General features: G+C 57.7%; 1 protein-coding gene across 4 annotated transcripts in view; it reads right to left on the bottom strand.

Moving 5' to 3' along the window:
- Susd4 (sushi domain containing 4) overlaps positions 1 to 22,094 on the bottom strand; it is a gene marked incomplete at its 5' end in the record, with an annotated part of 78,597 nt that overhangs the window by 13,976 nt on the left and 42,527 nt on the right. For 3 of the 4 annotated variants that reach the window (XM_005409236.2, XM_005409237.2, XM_005409239.2), the window contains 2 exon segments: positions 6,266 to 6,454; positions 9,609 to 9,782. In XM_005409236.2, the coding sequence (XP_005409293.1) occupies positions 6,266 to 6,454; positions 9,609 to 9,782 (363 nt within the window). 4 annotated transcript variants of the gene reach the window in all.

Raw genomic sequence — 22,094 nt, 5'->3', positions numbered from 1 at the left:
GGGCAGGGGAGGCTTGCAGCTGGGGTGAGGTGTCACTGGCCATGGCCTTGACTATGATCTATTTCACTACTTGCAAGAGAGGACAGCAAGCCTTCAAAGGAGTGTGTGCCTTGTGAATATGTACACGTTACCGGAGTCACAAGAACGCGGGTTGGACAGACGGCAACTTCCAGGGGCCCTGCGGGGCTTCAAGACAGCAAAGCCTGGCGGGCCCGCTGGCCACATCACTGCACATGGCTCCTTGGAGCCGTTCTGCAGTCTGGGGCCTCCTGACAGCTGTACACAGACGTCCTGGGCCACGTAGGGGACGGCCACCTGCCCACCACACGTCCACTGTGCTGATCACAGCGGCACTGGCCGCCTGCGCTGGTGGGTCTGCCACACCCGGAGAGGCAGGGACTCGGGCCACTGGCTCTCGCCCCAGGAGCTGGAGAAGCTCTGCCTGTCAGAGGGGGAACAGCAGCTCCTCCCCCGAGGGGTGGCTCCCAGCCCTGGGTGCCGCTGCGCAGGTGACGCTGGCGGTGTCTGGTCCAGGTGTTGGCTGTGCCCCCAGGCCCGTGCTGCCTGAGCCGCAGTCCACGGATGTCAGCTCTGGGATCGCACAGGCCGCGGCCGCACTCAGTCCTGCGCAGCCACGGGCCTCTGGCTCAAGGGTGCTTCCACGTACCACCGGAGGTCATGGGTCCTGGCATCAGCACCTCGACCCTGGCCACCTGCACAGCACTGGGAGGCAGCAGAGGCCAGCGTGCTGCTCCCTGAGTGTCCGGGCATCGTCTCAGGGCAGCCCACTGTGCCCCCTCGCATGGCCCAGGGCCCAGGGCCCAGGGATGCACACTGTGACTGGGACACAGCCCCTCAGCCTCCACCTGCAGCAGCCACTGCGCCCTGCCCAGCAGGTCCTGGTCTGGGCAAGGACTCTGCCCGGCGCCCTGCTCGCCACAGGCAGCTGTTTCCACAGCCACATCTGAGACTCTGCTCTCAGCTCGGGATCGGATGTGCGTTACACAGCACACTGCACTCCCCACTGCTGCTGGGCAGCCTCAAGCCAGTCAATGCACCCCCTGGGGAAGGCAAACGACCTGCGGCCGGTTAGGCTCTGCCTGCTCAGGGACACAGTGACCGCCGAGTGTGGATCAGCGCTGCCGACAGTGCCCAGGGAGGGGCCTGATCCCAGACACGACAGTCGGTATCCCTGAAGAAACACAGAACGCAGCTGCCGACAACGTGCTAAAAAATAGAAACAAGGCTCCCTGATGGGCTCAGGCACGCAGGATGAGCCACATCCCTGGCCGCAGGGAGAGGTCGGCGCAGGGGGGCCACATGTGGTCACGTGCCCTGTGTTCCAGTGAGGCTCCTCTCACCCTAGAGAGCGGAGCGCAGCGGGGCCACGCCCAGCCAGAACTGTTGCCGCGGGGACCTCTGAGGGCACCGTGGGCTCCAGGTGCACCAAAGTTGGTGGACCTGGTCAGCGTACAGCCCCGCAGCTGAACCCTGGTAGCAATCAGGGGACTGTCACTTCTTCAAGAGAGAAAAATCAAGGGCATGATATGAAAAGGGGTGTCCCAAGCGGAGACCCCCAGGCTGGGGAGCACAGGAGGTGGCCTTTTGGCCTCTGTAGCGACAGACCCTGGCACCAGCCTGCGGCTCCCGAGGTCCCCTCCGCAAGCTGGACCAAGGTGGCGCACACACTGAGTGGGGCTTCCGGAGCCCCAAGCTTCCCTCCCGTGCAGCATTTTCCCCTCTCTCTTGTCTAATCACAAGTCCTAGTGGATGAGGTCAGTCACCAATTGTGAGAATAAATGGCCATGCTTTGCTCCCTGCTGTGTGTGTGTGTGTGTGTGTGTGTGTGTGTGTGTGAGAATGCATGTGCCTGTGTACACTCGTGCTTGGGGATGGTTCTAGACGAATGCACAGAAAGTAGCCACATTCTCTGGTAGCAAAGGTGCTCGTCTGGTGTGAAGGGAAGATTCCCTCAGGTGTCTCCACCGTCTGCACCAATACGCTGCTCTGTGACAGCGCGGGACAAACCAGGGCAGCGCTGCCCTGAGCCCGACCGTGAGAACAGGAGGAGAGGGCAGCCAGCGGGCAGAGCAGCACAGGAGGGCGCGAGCGAGAGCCTCCGAGAGACGCGGAAGAATCGGTGTTTAGCGAGGGCGCAGCAGCAGCCTCAGGACTCCCAGGGCACGGTGTACTTCCTTCCCCTCGCCCAGCTCCCGGCACAGCCCAAGGGGCCGTGTGACTGGGGGGCCCATGGGCGCCCCACTTGCTTTGTGCTTTATTTTCATTCCACCTTCTGAGCTGTGGTTCCCACCATCTGTACAAAGGGCCCCTGCCCCTGCCCTCGTGGGCCTTTCTAAGGAGGAGACCACAGCCAGCACAGAGGCAAGCACGCGCTTGGGAAGAGCCAGCTCCTCCGCTGAGCCCCGGCGAGCAGCGAGGTGAACGTGGCAGCGGTCACAGCTCACGCAGCAGGCGCCGCCTGGTGTCACTGGGGGTGCCGGGGGCACAGGGGCCGGGGGGGCGAGGTGTGGGGCTGAGGCTGCAGGGGAGCGAGGGGCAGGGCCGGGGCCCGGGGCTCTGAGATGGGCAGTGGAGCACGAGCTGGTGTTGAGCCACGTCCCCCGCATTCTCAGGCGGCAGTGCCAGCCCCGGTACCAGGCTGTGATCGCGCCTGTGCTCACTGCAGGTGGACCTGCGCCACCATGAGGGACCAGGGCATCCTACAGGGTCACAGAGGAAGCAGCGTGTGGGGACGGGACAGGCTCGCTGTGAGGAGCAGGAACACAGTGACCACTGGCCTGCAGCACCCGGGTGACGCGAGAGGAGGGGGGATCCTCCCAGGGAGCCTGGCCCTGGGGCCTCAGACAGGGCCCTGGGGACGCATCTCTACTGTTTGGCTGTGGTGTATGCTCTGTCTGCCCTGGGCGGGCCCCTGGGGAGCAGGAGGGACCCTGGCTCCTGCCAGAACGTCTGGCCTATGTGGAGGGGAGTGACCCTCCATCGGGGGAAGCCTGTGAGGCCTGCAGCCGTGGCAGGCAGGGTCAAAGCCTTGCTGGAACTCGGGGCCAGGCCAGGATGGCGACTGCCCTGGAGCAGACACCAGCAGAAACCAGGCTGGTGCTGCGTCTCCACACACTGCCAAGGGCCACACCGACCCCACAAGTGCCAAGCAGAGGGGCTCCCCTCGTGCCTCCCCAGCCACACTGCCCACAGTGACTCCTCTCGTCCAACACCTCTGTCAGAGCAAGGCATGTCTGGAGTGAAAACAGGCCAGTGTAGGCACCCTTCTCCCACGCGACAGCTCGAGATGACGACTGGCTTTAAAATCTGAATTTCCATATAATTGGCTGCACTTTTTAAAAAATCCAACCATTTTTTCATCTCAATGCCAGGACCTATTAGATCCCATGGCGGGAAATGCACCGGGTTCCCATCTCCGTGAGAACCGGCCCAGGCGCGGCAAAGTCCCCAGAAGCACCTCCTGCAAACACGGCGGCCTTCAAGGACGCCGGGCACAGCTCAGTCTCGCATGATCGTTTGCAAAATCCACACCAAAACCAACAGGAGATCCCGCTACAAACAGAGAAGACGGCGTGGCACAGGCATCGGGGCAGGTTTGGGAAGGAGGAGGCGGGGCCTGGGAAAGGGACGCTCTGTAAGTCTGGGAGAAGACGCAGGGCAGGAAGGACAAGCCGGGCACCGCTGGGTTCACCACTCCCGCTGCCGCCCGAGGTGACAGAAGATTTACGGCCTTCCGCGTTGCTCCTGATTGCAGAGATTTTATTGCCATGAAATACAAGTCATCCACCTTCCTGCAGAGGAACGGAGGAAATAAATCTCACCCAGAGCAGGGAGGAGAGGGCAACCCAGAGTCTGAGGACAAAAGCGAACGCTTCCCCCTTCACTGCCAGCCCAGCGCAAAGTGGCTCCTCATCTAAACATCACAGGTAAAGCGGCTCGCAGGTGCGGAGTTTTCAGGAGGAAGCAGGGAGTGCAGGGCAAAGCAGGAACACGTACTGTCCAGAGGCAAGAACCCAGGGAGGGGCGAGTCCCCACCCCCACCCAAACCACGCAGCCTCCCAGCAGACTCGGGGGCTCGGGAGGGTGGTCAGGTCACAAGTCACAAACCTCAAGAGAGAGAGAGCCTCGGTGCTGAGTGCACTGAGAAGACAGGAGCAAGGTCTCTTGGTTTATTAGAACAAAAGGCTCAGTGCTTCCTGAATCAATGTAGGAAACGCAACAAAGAAGAAGGAGGGGGAAAATGCAACTTTTTGAGGCTACGGCACAATCAGTTCTGAGCACAGGGGCACATGTGACCGAGGAGAGATGCCGCCACTGTGGTGATTACTCAGGACGCACAGAAAGAGAAGAGGAGAAATTCCACAGGGCTGCGGCCAGGCACGGCGCGGCAGGCGAGCGCTATTCTCCCCATCACTCTGCTGTCTCTTGAGAAGGGAGCACGGAAACCGCATCAGGACAGTTTACTGTTGCTTGGGAACAATAAATTAACAGGATGGCTTGCTATTTTGCATCTCCTGCTAATAAAATACCTGGCCAGGGTCACAGGCAAGGTGACTGCAGTACACACAGTGCCAGCTCCAGAATCCTCAGTGCCGAGAAGCGCGTGGTGAGGGGACAGTGCCCCATCCCGCGCGCATGTCCGGACCCCAGGTTGTGCCTCCACCCAGTGCTGACTCTGTGTGACCCACTCGGGGATTCGCCAGCTCATGCTCATGCCTGGGACACGGGCCAGGGACAGCCAGGGTTCCCTCCTCCCAGGGAGCACACGTCTGTCTCAAAGGAACGGATGAGTCTTCTGTTTTGGAGAATCCGATCTAAGACCTAAGAGTCCCTAAGACTTAGGCGTCCAGCCACAAATTTCACAGAACCTGACTGCGCAAGGCACATTTAAACCAACTTTGGAAAGGCTCAAGACTGCCCATATCAAAGCAAAGGGCAACGGTGCCTGACGCTGCCCTTGGTCTGTCCCCGGGCAGGGAGGACTGGAGCTAGGAGGCCCCTTTCCTCGGCCACGTCCTCCTCCCTCCAGCTGCACCCAGATGGCAGAGAGGCTGTACCCACAGAAGTAGGGTGACGGGCCAGCCAGACCCAGGCCACAGAACACAAGATGCTCAGGAGCATCTGACTTCACAAAGACAAAGTGTATCTAGGTGCCGTATATGTGACATGTAACACACAAGCCACCATGAGTGAGGTCCATTCAATATTTAAGGCACGCGCTTACCCAAAAATTACTTGTTATATACCTGAAATTCAGGTTTATCCGGTTGCCCTGTACTTCACCGAACTCCTCCACCCTTGGTGCCAGCCCAGGGGACGGGACCGGTGACGGCTGGGGTGGTGGGGACGCTGGTGACCAGCTTCCGGGTCTCTTGCTCCGCCCCACCTCTCCCCTGCTCTTTTCCCGGAGCCTCCTAAGCCGCAACCCCGTCCTTTCCTCTAGAAATGAGCACCTCCCAGGTCCCTGCAGGGGCCCAGCCCGTGCCCACCTGGCAGCCTGCACGGAGGGGCCCCACACACCCTGCACGTGCACCGAGGTTTGCTTCCTTCCTGCATTTGCAGAGGTGGTTTCAGGCCTCCTCCCTAGCCCAGCTCAGGGCACTCACCTACTTCCCATGGTTCTCACAGTCACTCACCCTCCAGCCACTCCCTTCTTCCTGAATGAATAAAGTCTGGGTTCGGCCTTGGGTCGAGGCTCTTGTTCCTGGTAGCCATCATCATGGCTGGACTTAGGACCCCTTGGCTCCCCGTAGCTACAAATATGCCTAGGTGCCTTTGTTCTCATCACGGGTTGCACCGGAAGAGGTAGACTGGAATTAACTGGCTAGAATTCCAGTGACTTTTCATGGGATTATAAATACAAACTTCCTGGGCTGTGATGAGTCCTGGGAAGGGCTCTCCACACGCCCTGAACTGCAGAAACATGGAGGAAACATTGGCACAGTACGACGAGGGCGAGATTAACGAGGCCGTGACGCAGTCTGATTTCACTCGGTGTACAGGAAATTACTTTCTGAGGACATTTCATTTAACTTCGCAACACGGCACGTTTAATCTCTGATGCTGAGACATTTTCTTTTACCTGCTCCTCTCCTTAAAGCGTAAGGATGGGGGACACAGCTTTACCTCAGGTGGTGGGCGTGGGGGAGGCTCCGCCCCGCAGGGGAGAGGAACGGGCTCAGGGAAGGCACGGGAACAGGGCCGTGAAGACCCTCAGCATGACCTGGGGTGGTGGAGCAGTTACCTTCCAGAGCAAGGCACCGGGGTGGGCTGGATGACCAGATCAGGTTGTGCAAGCACTCGAGATACTCAGCCCCCTCGAGCTTGAACCCCGGGAAGCAGCGGTAGGCGATCACAGTCCCCACGGGGAAGGAGCTCTGAGACTCGGAGATGTTCACGTAGCCATTGGAGGAGGCCAGAGGCCTCAGGCAGCCTGGGAAGGTGGAGAGGGAGAGAAAGGTTTCACTCTCGTCTGTGTCCGTCCGAAGGTCACAGGACGCGCTCACTCAGCAGCTGCCCCACTGCAGACAGCACCGCCCCGGGGGCCGGCACCGCAGTCCCCGATGCGCAGACGCCACATTCCACTGACGATTCTATTTAAGGCAAAGGCACCAAGGGGTCAGACGCAGCGGCGGGGAGTGGGTGATGCAGATGGGTACACCCCAGCCAGGTGATGCACGGAGTGACTTTCAGTTCACACCGTGCCCGGGGCCTGGGGGAGTCTGGGGATCACTGTCCCTTAAGCCCCAAGTTGTCCTGGCCGTGCTAGGACTGAGAGCCTCTGAGGGCCCATGAGAAAGAGGACCCAGCATTGCCACGGCAGTGTCGGCCGCAAGAGGGCCTGCTGCCCAGTCATGGGCTGGCAGCGTGCTGAGCCAGCGCCGTCTGACGTCAGGGAATCAGCCGGGGTTGGCTAGACATCAGTGAGGAATCCTGCAGTGTAGTGGGTCTCGGGCATGGACGGGCTGCGGGCTTCCTGGGTGCACCTAGGGACCCTGTGGAGCCCGAGGACCACACTCTGTGGCCTTGGGGGCGGCCCTTGGAGGGAGAAGCAGGCACGGACTTGCCTGTGCTGTCGGTGGGGAGCTGGGCCACGCTCTTCCTCCATAAGCACTGTCCCCCTCAAACCTCAAGCCTGGGCAGCCCAGTACAATCCCCGAGGCTTGGACCTGCAGTGTGTGGTGTCCGAGGGGGTCTCACGGACTTCGGGTCATTTCACTGTAGGGGCCAGGACCCTGTGGAGCTGCAGCTCTTGCTGGGGGGGACTGACTGCCTATGAAACAAACAAGTGTGCCAAAACCACTTGCTTTCAGCCGGGCAAGGCAGTGCACAGCTGTTATCCCGGGCTCAAGAAGCTGAGCTGAGATGGTCACAAGTTCAAGCCCAGCTTGGACAACGGACTTAGTGAGACCCTGTCTCAAAATAAAAATTAAAAAGGACTGGGGATGTAGCTCAGTGCAAAAGTGCTGGGTCCATCCTCAGTATCACAGGAAACAAAGGAGAGAGAGTGAGACAGAGAGACAGAGAGGGAGAGAGAGAGACAACCTGCTCTTGCTTCCCAACTCCACAGACCGCAAGTCACACACGCACACAGTGGCAGACAACCTACCTTTCCTCAAGCCAACTCTGGTCATTACCCTGCATGTTTTGGGGACCAAACTGCCCACGGACACCCCAGGATAAGACACTGTGAGTGAGGGGGCATGCAGGGCCCGGGTGCTTGCTCTGCTCACGGCCCCTGCTCAGCAGCACCAGGCCCCCCACCAGACAGCCTGCACCTCAGAATGCTCTGCGTGAGCCGGATACCACGTGGCTCGCAGTGCAGCTGGGGCATGTGTGCGGGCCCAGGGGAGAGCTGGGAATCAGGGAAAAGCAGAATTGGCAACTGAGAAAAATGTGACCGAGCAGAGGCACCAGAACCCTTAGGCACAGCACTCATGGGCTGGCACAAGCTGTGTACCCGCCCTGCCTCCTGGCAGGAGCTGCAGGTCTGAGCTGCACACATGAGGAGCGGGCCTCCCACACACAGTCTCCCTCCCACCCGAGTGAGCAGAGGCAGTAGACACTGCTCCCACTGAGCAGCCTCGCCCCACCCCAGGGGCACAGCAAGGCCTATGATCCCTGCTGTTCGCCCTAGTCAGTGGTCAGTGTGGACACCGCCTGCCCTAAATGAGACAGGAAGACACTCTACGTGCTGGCTCAGTGGTTCCCATTTGCCTCTGGATAACAGAAAGAAGCCCTTTAGATGTTCGCCCCTCGACCTATAGGTGCAAATATAAGTCAAAGAACAAAACACCGCTCTAAGAGATAACGATGTTCCCCAAGGCACATGGAGAGGTGTCCAGCTGCTCACAGCGACTCCAGTTCCTCATTCCCAGCACCCTGCCCGGTGTGGACTGCATTCCACGATGTGCACTGAGGTGCAAGAGGACTGGGGGTCTCAGGAGCGGCCAGCCAGGAGCCAGGGGTGGGTCAGTGCAGAGTGCCCACCCCGTGTGTACTCACCAGCCGGCTGGGCCCTGGGGCCCATCACAGAAATGCAGAGAACTCCAGACCCAGCACAGCCACACCTGGACCGCATTTGGACAAGGGCTGGGCATGGAGCAGCCAGCCACGCAACGGGAGTGTGCACTATCAACGCAAGGAGCCCGAAGAGGGCAGCCACCAGGGGCACACGCAGACCACCAGGGAGAGGGGCTCCCCGGAAGCGCGCTGTGTTAAGTGACGCAGAGGGAAGAGGACGGGAGGAAGCAAAGGCTCCGGGAGACGGGAAGGCGAGCAGTGGCACAGACCTGGGGCACCCAGCGTGGCCCCTTGCAGCACTGCACGCAGGATGGTGCCCTCCACTCTGTCCAGCGCTGCAGCCTCATCGCCCCAGGGCCAGGCCTCTCCAGCTCCCGCGCATGGAAACAATTTATTTCCAGTGACGGAGCACACTGCAGCATCGGAGCCTGGCAGCCGTGATTCCTGAGCACAAAGGTAACCCGGGTGCCTGGCACCAAACAAGCTCACCCTCCCTCGCCCAGGTTACGGAGTGCACTGGCTCGCTGCTCCTGCGGGCCACGTCACGCATCAGAGAATGAAACTGGAATCAGTGTGGACACGAGGGCGATTTCAGAGCCCTCCACCGTCCAAACACGCGGATGAGGGATATTCACTTGTGGTTTGGATGAGTCTGAATGTGATTATTTTTCTGCTCTTCATGCGTTATAAAAAAGGACAACACTATTAATGGAAAAATAGCCTCTATCATGGGCTTTAACTATAATCGCACCACTGCTGAAGTAAGTAAATGCTCTCGCTACCAATGTTGTAAACACCCTGTGCTTCCCAGGAAACACAACACCTGGCGGTCACGTTCTCCACCGGTCTTGACCCTCCTGATTCATTAAGGACTTCTGACTTCCTAGGGTGGAGGGGCAGCCAGAGCGCCGGGGTGAGGTCTTCCCCAGGTCACTTCAGACCCCGGTGTGCAGAACTGGCCGTGACAGAAAGCTTGGGGCCGTGCAGTGGCAGCTCTGCAGCCCCTGGCAGCTCTGTCCCCGACGCAGCCACGCGCACACCGCCTACCCCGCAGCCCGTGGTACCTCGACAGAGCGGCAGGTTGTCCCACGTGCCGTCCTCGAGACACAGCGAAGTCCCGCTGTCCAGGTCGGGGTAGCGGATCTTGAATCCCTCGTGACAGGCGATGGTCAGTTTGTCTCCATGTCTGTATGTCTTGTTGTGGATCTCAGCATCTTCAATCTGAGGGATGCGGCAACCTGCAATTTTGGGAAAGGTCTGCATTACTCTTGGACTCTAAAGTCATCAACTGCTTCACAGGAAAACTCCTTCGGACCCGGTCTCAGCCTCCAGGGCAGCCCGGCACCTGTGAACCACTCCACGGGGTAAGGAGGGGCTCGGCAGCTGCGACTCTACACTGCACACATGATCTTAGGAAACGACACAGACGAGAGCTGGGGCCGCCTGCACTGGTGGTGCCTTCCGCGGCTGCATCTGGGGACAGGACATGGGGCGCGCCAATCCCACCCCCTCTGTGTGCTGCCTAAGCCCAGTGAGAAAGCAGTGTGCCCACGGCCTGGGTGTCTGTCCGAGCTGGCCACACACTGTGCCTGTACACTGCAGCCGTGTCAGAAAGACGGAAGAGCGGCCCCGCCCAGCCTGCCAGCCCCGCCAAGGCCCAGCAGGGGCAGCTGCACTTCTCCATGAAGGAGGGAGGAGGCCTGGAGCCTGCACAGCGAGGCCTGAGGAGAGCGGGAGACCAGCAGGCGGTGCTGTCCACTTCCGCCCGCTGCCCAAACCACACTGCTGCGCCCGCCCCAAACACTGCCCAGCTCAGCCCCTGAGCTGAAGCCGCCCGGCTCACATGTGTCTCTCCCCCTCTCTTACGGGCGCATCTAGAGTTAATGTTTCCGATTCTGTGCATTTTTTCCTTTTATTTGTAGTGCTGGAAATGGAACCCAAGGCCTCGAACACGTGAGGCACGTGCTCTGCACTGGGCTACAGCCCGCTCTGCCAGTGCTGCCTGGCCTCCATGCACGCGTGTCTGCTGGTGAGGGCGACGACGCATGGGTATGCTCTCAAGTCATGGGTTCCTCTCTTTCTAAACAAAGAAAAATCCAAGTACAACAACTGGTCAGTCGCAGAAACTTCTCGAGAAAGCACGCCCTGCTCCAGAGACTGCTGGCTTCTCGACCACTCCCGGGCCTGCCAGACCCGAGGTACAGTGGAACAGTGCTGATGGGAGCCTTGCGCTCCAGCAGCCCCGGGAGTGTGAATCATATCTTTCCAATGACACCATGCAGAGATTACCCACAGCTCTGGCCCTGGAACCTGCTGGGGCGACAGGAAAGAGCAGTGGTGGCCCAGAGGGCACCGGGAAGTGTGGCTCCTTCCATCAGGATCCCAGAAGCTGCAGGGGTGGGCGGGAGTCACAGGAGGATGGGCAGTCTGACAGATGGACCCAGGAGACAGAGGCCAGTGCAGGGGGAGGGGGAGAGGAAGGGGGAGGGGGAGGCTGGGCGGGGGGCTCCCACAATGGGAGGAAGGGGTGGTGCCAGCCCACTGCCCACTGTGGGCACCAGAAGGCTGTGTTCAGCTGGGCACCGTCACCCAGCCTCTGTCACTCATTAGCTGGCGAGCAGGGCCCATGCCACCCACTTGCTCTGCGCCCCTCCCCTCTGCACACCTGCGAGCACGCTGGCCATGAGGAGCGGGGAGGGTGTGGCCTGACCTCGGCCTCCAGAGCTGGCATGGCCGCGTCGCTTGGCGCTGAGAACCTGGCGTCCGCCTCCCCAAGCCCAGGGGCTCACTGGGTAGTCCCGGCTGGGCGCTGTGTTTGGTTTCAGTTTTATCTCTCACAGTGCATTTCAGGAGCTGACAGTGCTCCTGCAGGAGGGGCTGGGTCCCCTATGCTGACCCCACGACAGTCCCGTGGAGTTGCAGCCCAATGGACAGCTGTGCGCACACCACCTCCCTCTCCACCACCAACATCCTCCTAATGCAAAGAGTGAATCATGTCTTTCCAACGGCACCATGCGGAGATTATTCACAGCAAAGAAAAGCACATTTATCCAGGCGTCTGTCTGTACAGTCGTGGCTGTAAATAGACCCCGCGGCAGTAATTTATATGTCTAAGCAATCATTTTCAGGATGGACGTATAATCTGCTCCAGAATTAGTTAGCTGGCGTACTCAGGAGGCGGCCGGTTGTAAAGGTGCTGAGATGTCACAGACTCGTGCACGCTGGTGGCCGGGAGCACAGGGACTCCAGCCAGCCACCAGGTGGTTCACAGAGTGCACCAGGCTTCGGGGGGAACTCCGGCTTCCCAGGCAGCCCGGGCCTACTGCAGAGCGGACGACCAAGGTTGGAAGGGAATCCCAGGCTGTCACACGGTTGCCCACAGAGGAGTGGCCATGGGAGGGGGACAGGGCCACCTTTCACTGCAGGACTGCGTGCCCCAGCGAGCAAGGTGGAGAAGCAAGAGGGCTGATCCTGGTGAGAACAAAGCCAACAAAGACCAGCTCTGAAAAAAGACCTGAACCTGGACAGGGCAGAAGCTCATCCATAGCCGCTCCAGGTTTTCTACGCACAATGTCTGGCACCAACCCCCCACGGGTGGAGGGGAAGGCTGGAAGAAGAGGTGCCCGGTAGAGGCATGTGTCCCGGCGGGTGGTCTGTGACCCTACACCACTGTGGACCATGTTTCTGTGGAATGAAAGAATCCAGAGCCTTTAGTAGTGGAAGTAAATGTGTGATCTTCATCAATGCCAGAGTTTCAAACAGAAATACAGGTGCTCCTTGATTTACAACCAGGCCACATCCGGACAGACCCATGGCAGTCAAAGACAGTGGGAGTGGGAACCCTTTAACACCCCAAGTGTATGCCTGCCTAGGCGTACAATTACAACTTAGACCTGGGTGAGGTGGGGCAAGCCAGTAATCCTCCTACTCTGAGAGGCTAAAGCAGGAGGATGGAAAGTTCAAGAGCAGCCTGGGTGCCTTGGAGACTTAGCAAGACATCAAGAATAAAAAAATAAAAACGAAGGCTGGGGACACAGCTTGGTGCCACAGGCCCTGGGTTTAATCCCCAGTACTGAAAATCAGTGAATTCATTAGAACTCTGCTGTGGGAGCTGCTCCAGGTTAAGGGAGTTGTCTTTCCTGCCCCCACCCCATTTCCGGACATCCCGCTCCTGGGAACAATGGGGTTCAGTATAGTGAATCCACGAAGAGGGAGTGAGAGGTCCTTGGGCTGAACTGGACATTTGTACCTGTGTACAAATTAACTTCCCTACTGCTGATGCGAGAGCACGATCCTAAGGGACAGAGTAAAGGACATTTCCAAGACCTCGGGCCACACATCAGATTTACTTTTAACATCTCAGTTACATGTGAAAATAAATTTGATTTCTTAAAAATGCTCCTTCCACACCAGTGCACCCCCAAGCTGTCCCTGGGGAGCGCGAACAGACCCCAGGTGCCCAGTGGAGATTTGCAATCCACATTAGCGAGGCAAAGGCCCTGAGGCCATGCTGTAAAGAACTCTTCGAGTTGTTCAAGCCAGCATCCTGGACCCCTGTTAATTCGTCCATCCCCTCCTTGACCCTTGAGTGAGCTACCAAGCACCTAAGCAGGGCAGGAGGTCCTAGGGGACAGAGAAGCCAAGAACGTCATGCACAGCGTCACGCACGGTGCCTGCACACAGGGAGGGAAACGGCCAGCAGGAAATGAGCTGGAACATGACGCTCAGTACCCTGTGAACACACAGCAGGAGACAGGACTGGCACTGATCGGGGACTCATTTAGTTTGGGCCGACAGGAAAGGGGCCTCCGGGGAAATGATGTTTATTCAGCTGAGATCTGAGTGACAAGGATTCGGTTACTTTCGCATCCTGGAGCAGTCACACAAGCTCAGGAAAGAGGATGGCATCAGCACAGCGCACACACAGGGAGGGCTGTGTTTGGAGCACGGACACCCAGGGCGGGAGGGAAACCAGACTCAGGGGCCGTGGGTCACAGCAGGGCGGTAGGCTCTGCATCGCTGTGACGTGTATGGCATGACCTGGCCTGGATTCCCCAAGTCTGACACGCGTGCAGTGAGGCATTGGCCCTGGCCCCATCCAGAGAGAAGTGAGTCCGTCAACCCCACTCCACAAGGCCCCAGGACGTTGCCTGGGCCTAGCACCTCTGTCCCTGGTGGCACTGGGACGTCCTGCACAGTTGGCACCCACAACGTGGTTAAGGCTGTGGACCCTGGGCCACGCGGCATCAGCTCAGCTTTTGGGGGACTGGAGCCCGAGGCCAGCCATGCTGTGGACCTCATGACTCTTGAGTGAGTTTCCTGGGTCACTAACGTTCCACGTTTGTCGTCGCCCACAGAGGTATAGAGAGACTCTCTGTCCACAGCTCCACCACCCGCTGGGGACACAGGGACCCTGCCTGGGGCCACTCGACTCCCGTGGCTGGTTCAGCTGTCTTTGCACTGAAAGAAACCTTAGCCAAGAGCAAGAAGGCTTTGATGAGCTGTGTGAGTCCTTCCGCTGAGCTGCTGGAACTTGGGGACTTAAGACTTGAAGCTGGGTCAGAACAGGGGTCTGGGGACCCTGAACTTCAGCACGGGGTCCTTTCTGCACTCGGCACCTGCTGACCTCCCCCAGGCTCACTCCTCGCAGCCTGTGCTGTCGCTTCCTCTCTGTGAGGAACGGCCACCGTCCCCACAGAGCCCAGAGGACAGCGCACTGACCACCGTGCACCAAGCAGGCCACACACGCTGAGCAGAGCCACCCCAGCTGCCAACACAGGCAGAGCGGAGGAGAGCGGGTGCTGCTCGGAAAGTGGGAGCGGCTGGGTGCCCCGTGGGGATGCGGGCCCACGGAGGGCGGCTCCCCCCAGGCATGGTGGGGCACCCTTCTCTTTTGTCCTTAAGGGCACTGATTGTCAGGAAGCCTGAGGCAGCATCGAAGCATCTACACCGTGCATCTTGGCTGCACTTTAACATGGAATTATTGCTACATCCCAGCGTAAACCAGTGAGAAAACACCATGTCAGAGACAGCTGTCAAAGCAAAGGTACTAACTAAGCTTCCGAGACTTAGGGTCCTTCTCTTGTCTGACCTAGAGATGGGTGATTTTTTAATTTGTGGTTGGCAAGGACAATTCGCATCTTTGTGTTTTGTTACTGAACACTTGGGTAGTAATTCTTGGTGGGTTCTCAGCATCCTCTGTATAGGACAGAGACTCCTACATCCTTCTAGGCATAGGCGGAGAATTTACTGCCAACCCTTGGGAGTATGGGTCATGCTTTCTGGACACTGTGTAGTTCACACAGAAACGAAGAGTTAGAAAATTGTATGTATGGAAACCAAGTAATATATTCATAAATAATCCATGGGTCCAAAAAGAGACAATACAAATACAAAATAAAAATGGTATATACTGGAATGTATGCAGAGAAAACTGTAGCTATAAATTTCTCTCTAAACCTAAGGACACAAGCAGGAAAAGAGAAATACCTAAAAATCATGAATGCATACTTTGCAGTTGATTAAGTCAAGTTTGCTACACACATTAAGTTTTTCATAGCCTGGTTGGTTTTCTTTTTTTCCCCCTTGTTAACTGTGACTGTGGATTAAAGTTACACTAATTTTGTTTTATAAATTTAGGTGCATTCAAATTTGGACTTATCGTTAATATTCTAATTAAGAATTCTTCTAAAAAGGCACAAAAAGGATAGATAATTAAACCCAAAGAAGGTACAAGGAAGTAAACAGCAGTGAGGATTAATGAAACGGAAAAGAAATACAGACAAGAGAGAATCAAAAAATGCTAAAGTTGGTTCTTTGAAATTAGTAAAATGGATAAAGCACAGGCAAAACTGATTGGAAAAACTTAAAAGGGACAGCATCCACAACTGTGTAAGAGTGAAAATATAAAACTCGCATAGATCCTTTACTTAAAAAAATAAGAGGATGTTCCCAAATTAGAAAACTTGGGAGTCAGATCCCTAAAACAAAAACTGCACAAGTTACCAAAACGGACACAAGAAGAAACAAAAAGTAGTTATACTCTTATAAAGCGTTAAAGAAATTGAATTCAATACTGAAATCCCCGGCAAAGAGAACCCCAGCCACCCCGTCCCGCCTGGCTTCCCCGTGAATTCCTCTAGTGCAGATCCACTCAGAGCCCTCCGCAAGGACTCCAGGAGCCGGCCTGTCTGCACAGCCTGACCCCGGTTACACAGCGTGCAGGAAGCTCCCGGAAGGGAAAGGTTGGCCAGTCCATTTCATCAACATAATGTGAAGCTTAAAAATAAGATTTTAGCAAGCCACCTAGCAATACATGCAAAAGAAAATACTAAATCAATTTAACATTTAAGGATCAAACCAATGTGACTCACCGTGTTAGCAAAATAAAGAAGAAAATTATCATCTGAATAGACAGGAAAATGCGCTCGATAAAAATTGAAAATCCACTCCTGATATTACAAGGAAAAATTGTTCATTGGCTGGGAACTGACGAAAACAACACAGCAGCACCTTGGCTCACGAGCTGAACTCTCCCCACAGCTCTGGCCCCAAACCGCACTGGACGAGAGCAGAATCAAGTTCAGGGGTTAGGCTCAAGGGTGACCTTAGGGGAAATGCGATCTGGTTCTCACCTAATTCAGTTTGCAACCAGAATCGTGGGGAGAGTTAAGTCTGTGACAAAGGCACTGCTGTACAACAGAGGGTCTCGCTTCACTAAGACATGGAAGGCACCCGCTTGAGACTGAGAAGCGAAGGCGAGGCCCCTCTTCCCCGCAGTCAGCACTGCCTGGGCGGGAACCCCGCCGGAGCCGGGAGTGAGGGGCGAGGTCTGGAGGAGACAGAAGCTGCACGCAGCACACAGGACACGGCTACGTGCGCGGCAAAACCCAAAAGAAGTTACCCAGACAAGCAGTAAAATTAACGAGGAGCTCAGCACATATGGATTTCTACAAATCAACAATTTAGAAATCTGTATTTATCAACAGCGTCCACAAGTTGAATTTCTTTTTGAGACAAGGTCTCCCTATGTAGTTCAGGCTGGCCTCGGACTTGCTTATGTAGCCCAGGCTGGCCTCAAACTCATGGCGACGCTCCTGCCTCAGCCTCCCAAGTCCTGGGATTACAGGTGTGTACCACCACGCCTGGCAAAAAAATTTGAATTTCTAATTTGAAAGCTAACAGAAGATGAGACCCCCGCTCCCGGGAAAACTATAAAACACTATTGGGAAAAACTGTAAACAAGCTAAATAAATGGGGGAATGCCCCCTGTTCTTCAGTGGGAAAACTCAGCGTTGTAAAGGCATTGATTCCCCCAAACTCTAACTATGACACAGCACAGTCACTCAAACTTCAAACTTGTGTTGACGTTGGGCAAAGTGAAGAAGCAGATCGGGGGACCTCACTCCCCGGAATCCACGCTGTGCAGACAGCTGTTGAGAGGCGGACGGTGTGCGCAGCAGTGGCCCCGCAGAGCAGCTGCTCTGGTTTGCACGCAAACAAGGTGGGAAGGTGGGTTGGGGACGCCAGTGTGAGAGGCCAAACATGGAGGCTCTCAGGAGGCTGAGAGGCCTCTGTCATCGGAGCAGGGGGGATGTGTGGGGTCCTGGAGCCAGAACTCTTATGCATGGCACTCCTGGGCCACAGCCGGGGAGCCACTGTCTGTGCCACGGCCAGGCCTGGCAGGAGCGAGGACGGATCCCAGCGCTACGTGTTCTTCCCAGCAGCCAAACCCCCTGGGGGCTCAGCCCGGAGGTCTGCAAGGCAGCATGGCGGTCGGGGTCACTGCTGTCACCATGGGCCTCTGTGGACGCTCTGACGTGGTGTGAGCCATGCTGACGCTGCACCCCAGGGCATGCCGGCGGGGGGGCCCTAGTGCCAGTGACATCATGTTCTCGGGTGGCAGCCGTGGAGGAGTCACGCCGGGGCGTGCGCCCTGGCGAGCCCCTCGCCGCCCCGGCCTGTGGTGCCCAGCTGGCGTCTTGTGCCAGCGATAACTGAGCACTGTCACTTATCTTCACTGGCTCAGCCCCGTCCACCTGACCTCATTTCCTCTGGACTTTTCTTCCTTTTAATTCGTGGGCACATTTAAGTGCAGGAAATATTTTTTAACAACAAAAGCAAATTCACGAAGCCTCACAGGAGGGAGTCTGGGCAAGCGGTACCTTCTGTCAGTAAGAAATGGCAGACCCGCACCCCCGAGGAGGACCGAGGGCAGGACCTCTGGCCAAGGTTGTCGGTGGGGATGACTCAGCTCTAAGGCAATAGGAAAGACATTTGGGTGACGGAAAATACATGTGAGAAAGAGAGGGTGCTAAATAAACCATCTTCTGTGCCTCCATCCTTTTGGGGCACCCTGGGGCTGGGGCCACACTCAATGTACAAGCGGCAGCGGGAAGGACAGGACCCCCAGCTTCCGTGGGTCACCGAGCTGGCTGCCAACCTGACTACCTGCACTGGCTGATGAGTCCAATCAGATCTTTTAATTAAAAATGTGTAATGTAACAACAATGCTTAAACTCGCATTGCACCTCCCCCGGACACTCGAAGAGCCGTCTCACCACCAAACCCCTCTTCTTTGTAGGCGCCCAGTCAGGGCGTGAGAGCGATGCCTCCCAGGAAGTACAGAGAAATAATGCCTGATGAGTGAATCTGACTTTTCTCTTTCGCACTCTGCAAGGGTTAACAGTGGAGACACACGGGCTGGGCGTGGTGGGTGCTGCCTGCTCCTGTGTCTGGGTGCGCCTCCTGCGAGCAGGGCCAGGCAGCAGCAGCAGCTGGAGGCGGTGGACAGAGGCAGGGCCCCTGGTGCTGCAGGAGTCGCCTGGGGCTTCGGGAACACCAGGCCTGGGCCACAGCCCTGCATCCGTGGCCCTGGACATCTCATACAGACAACGCTGGCAGCATTTCAGACGCAGCTCCCTGCCCGCCTGGCTCCCAGTGCGGGAGGTGTGAGAGCCACTTTCCACAGGTGTGGGGCCGGCGACCGTCCCACACGCCTCAAGGGCCCTTGAGCCACAGACCGCCGTTTACCGAGCCTGCTGGCAGCAAGAGGTCTGAGGGGTGTGGCTGGCCATGGGGCGGGCCACCTGCCACCACTCCACTTCCAGGACTCAGTCCCCTCCCCTTGGAGAGGCTGCCCTTGGCCAGGTGGCATACGTATTGAGAAGCAGGGGCTGGACTAAACTCCAGCTCTGCCACCGCGTGTGAGGCCTGGGCCTCTGACCTTCCTGAGCCCCCACTTCCCGTCTGTAAACAGGGCGAGAGAGCTTTCCACGGGGCTGCAAGTCACTCAGGCCACCATCTTACAGCAGGGCCGCCGGGTAGGGAAGGGGGGCACCAGGGTCACGTAGGGCAGGGACAGGACCTGGGGGCAGGTTGGGCCGAGGCCTCGCTGTGCCTCTTCCTCCCAAGTCCCTGTCCTTCGGGTCAGCACCGCCCAAGGTCATGACCCAGGTGTGTGGTCAGCTGGGAGCCCTGCGGGTGACGCACGGCAGGCCACGATTCTCTCTGGGCCGCGATTCCTCCCCAGGTCCTGGTTCTACCTTGGCCCATGTCCTGTGCTGTCCTGAGGCAGCACCCCCGGCTGCAGCCACACCGGCAGTGTCCTTGATGGGCTCTCAGGCAGCACTTCGGGCACTTTCCTGAGCGGTTTACACCCCACCTCTGTCTCCTGTGGACCCCGCTCTCTCCACTCACAGGCCCCAGCTGCCCACGACCCAGGGACCCGGCAGGCTGCCCAGGAGGGCTCTCACCGGCCTCAGCGGGGACGAGGACGGCAGCACCATGGTGTGGGGTGTGGACGGCCTGGGCCCCTGCCCCCATGACCCTGCGTAAACAAATCCAGCTGGGGCCGCCGGCAGTGTGAAGCCCTGTGCCCAGAATGGGGTGCTCAGAGCTGCTCCAGGGAGACGGCAGGAGGAGAGAGGGCTCCTCTCACAGATAAGAGCCCGAGAGGAAGTCCTCAAACGGCAGAACCCCGTTTATTAAATGTCAGGCTGTGGCAGCTCTCCTCGGCCTCCTTGCGCCTCCCGAAGCACGGCTGCAGACCAGGGGCCTCGGGAGAGGGGCCACGCTGAGCTGCTGCCCCGCAGCGCCCCGGCCGAGCCCATCCAGACGCAGAACCCCGCTCCCGCCACATGCACCTGACCCGGGCGGGAGGGACGGGTGCTGCAGATGTCACCTCACAGCCGGGCACGGGACTGCGGCGATTCTTTAGGCCTCTTTAGAAACCAGAACCCGAACTCCGTCCCGCTACCCTGTGCAGCGCGGGAAGGGCTGAGCTGCAGCCCCCAACCTTGCTGCAGCAAAAGACAGGAAGCAAGGAACCGAGGCCGCTAACAGCGGCCCTCAGCACGTCCTGCACAGTGCGGCCGGACTCGGCCCTCGACCGGAGCACACAGGGACCCTGGGTTGGTTTTGGGTTAGTCCAGGTGGGATTATTACTTTTAAAATGCTCTGCTCCCTTAGGGTGGGGGCCTAGAGTGAGCAGGTTGGGCTCCAGCCCTCGGCACCTGCCTCTGTCCCCAGCACATGGGCGGCTGTGGAAGCTGTGAAGTGAGTGTCCCCTCCCTCTCAGGACATGGACGGAGGGGCCCGGAGGCCCACATGGTGGCTGTCTCCACACGCTGTTACTTTTCTCTCATCGCTGGGACAAAATACCCGATGCTCAAAGTTAAAGAAGGAAAGGTTTATTTAGCTCATGGTTTGTGGAGGTTTCAGCTCATCGTCAGCTGGCTCCAAGGCAGGGGTGTGACAGAGGGACAACAGTTCAAGGCGGCAGAAGACAGCAGAAGCAACAAGAGCAAAAGGGGGAGAGCCAGCCTCTTTGCCTCCCTTACACGAAAGCAGGCTACCTGCCCTCGGGCTGCTCACACCATCTGCACTCCCTCCTCTTGCACAGGATGAGGGTGTTTGCAGAGTGAGGACCCTGGCCCCCTGCGCATCACTTAAACTTCTAAACTCTCCAGCTGACACAGTGTATCGACCACTACACCTTGGCAGTCAGAAGTCGCGGGCCTCGGCCTGTGCATCCCTGCTGTCCCTGGCTGCCCAGGCTCGGGGTCTCAGGTCTTCTGGGAGGACAGCATGGAGGAAACACCAATCCCTGGGTGGCGAAAGGAATCTGTGCCCAGGACCAGTATTTCACGTCCTGGGAAGGGGCCTCCAGGGACAGAGGAAGCCAGCGTGGCACAGGAGGAGGATCAGGAGACCAGTGGCCGGCGCAGTGCCGCTGTGACACGGCCGACGCGTTCTTCGGGAATTTGCTTGTGGGCAGAGCTCGGGAGCAGGGGCCAGCTTCCCAGGGCTGTTTCTCTTTGCCAAGCGAGACCTAGAGCGGAGCGAGCGCGGGTGATGAGGGCTGTGCACCCCTCGGCCTGGACATTGCTGCCTGGGGTGACAGCAGCTCTGGGCAGCAGGGCGGCTGGGGACATGGAGAAAAGGAGATAGGGCCTCGAGGAGCCACTCGGCTCAGGACCGCCCCCACTCTCAGCCTCAGTTTCCCCACTAGGAAAGAGCACTTGACTGGCTGGGAGGGTGTTCTGAGTGCCAAAGGGACGGGTGTCTGAGAGGCCTTCTGTGCTCAGCACCTACAAAACCGGGTGAAGCACCGTGGCCTCTGTCATCGCCACTGTAAAACCCATCGGCCCCAGGGGGAGCAGCAGCCAGGGATGAAGTGAGACCCAGCAGAAAGCCCGACGGGGCGGGGCACAGAAGGAAGTCACCAGCACAGGTTCTGGGTGCTGCAGTCCAAATGCAGTCTCCACACAGACCTTTCCAAGACCAACCACATTATCAGCAGGATGAAAAGCAAATACACTATCCTTAGAGCAGCCACGCCTGATCTTCCTAAACCCACCTTGGAAACACGGGTCTCGTCCAAGGATGCGTGAGGAGAGTGCTGTCTCCTGGCAGCCTCGTTGTAAAATTCTTTATCATATGGACTTGGGCTTTAAAATATTCATATCTTGAAAATAAAAAGCAAAGGTGCCAAGCACTTTAGGGCAAGAGACCATCTTAGTCATCCTTAGTGATTTCTCTAAGACTTTAATAAGTATTTTTGGGGCCAGGGAAATAGCTCAGAGGCATAGTGCCTGTCTGGCAAGCTCGAAGTCATGAGTTCAATTCCTGATACCACACACACACAAAAAAACCCATAATAGGTATTTTTAAAATGCTTGTCAGATTAAATTAGGTTTTATAAAGGAATTGCACACTAAATCACAATAATCATACCATTACTATAAAAGTTCAACCCAAAATGACAACAGTGTCAAGAGAAACCCACACAATTCCTAAGAAACTCAGTGAAACAGAAGTTGCACGTCTCGTGGAAATTAATCTTGTTCACGGCTGTTCTGAGGCAGCCCTGCGGAGGGCCTGGGACGCGGACAGGCCACTCGCCCTCCGATCAGAGGAACTGCACGCACTCTCCGAGCTCTAAGTGTGTCTGCACCGCGAAGAGACGGTATGAGGCCGTCCGCCAGCGCGTTTAAGGCCATCGGCAAGCATCTGAGCACCTCGCCACCGCCCGCACGCTGGGGGGGGGG

Source organism: Chinchilla lanigera, unplaced genomic scaffold (genome assembly GCF_000276665.1).
Source record: "Chinchilla lanigera isolate Chin_1 unplaced genomic scaffold, ChiLan1.0 scaffold00119, whole genome shotgun sequence".
NCBI lineage: Eukaryota > Metazoa > Chordata > Mammalia > Rodentia > Chinchillidae > Chinchilla > Chinchilla lanigera.
The sequence above is the reverse complement of the archived record's forward strand: the minus strand, read 5'-3'. Positions and strand labels throughout refer to the sequence as shown.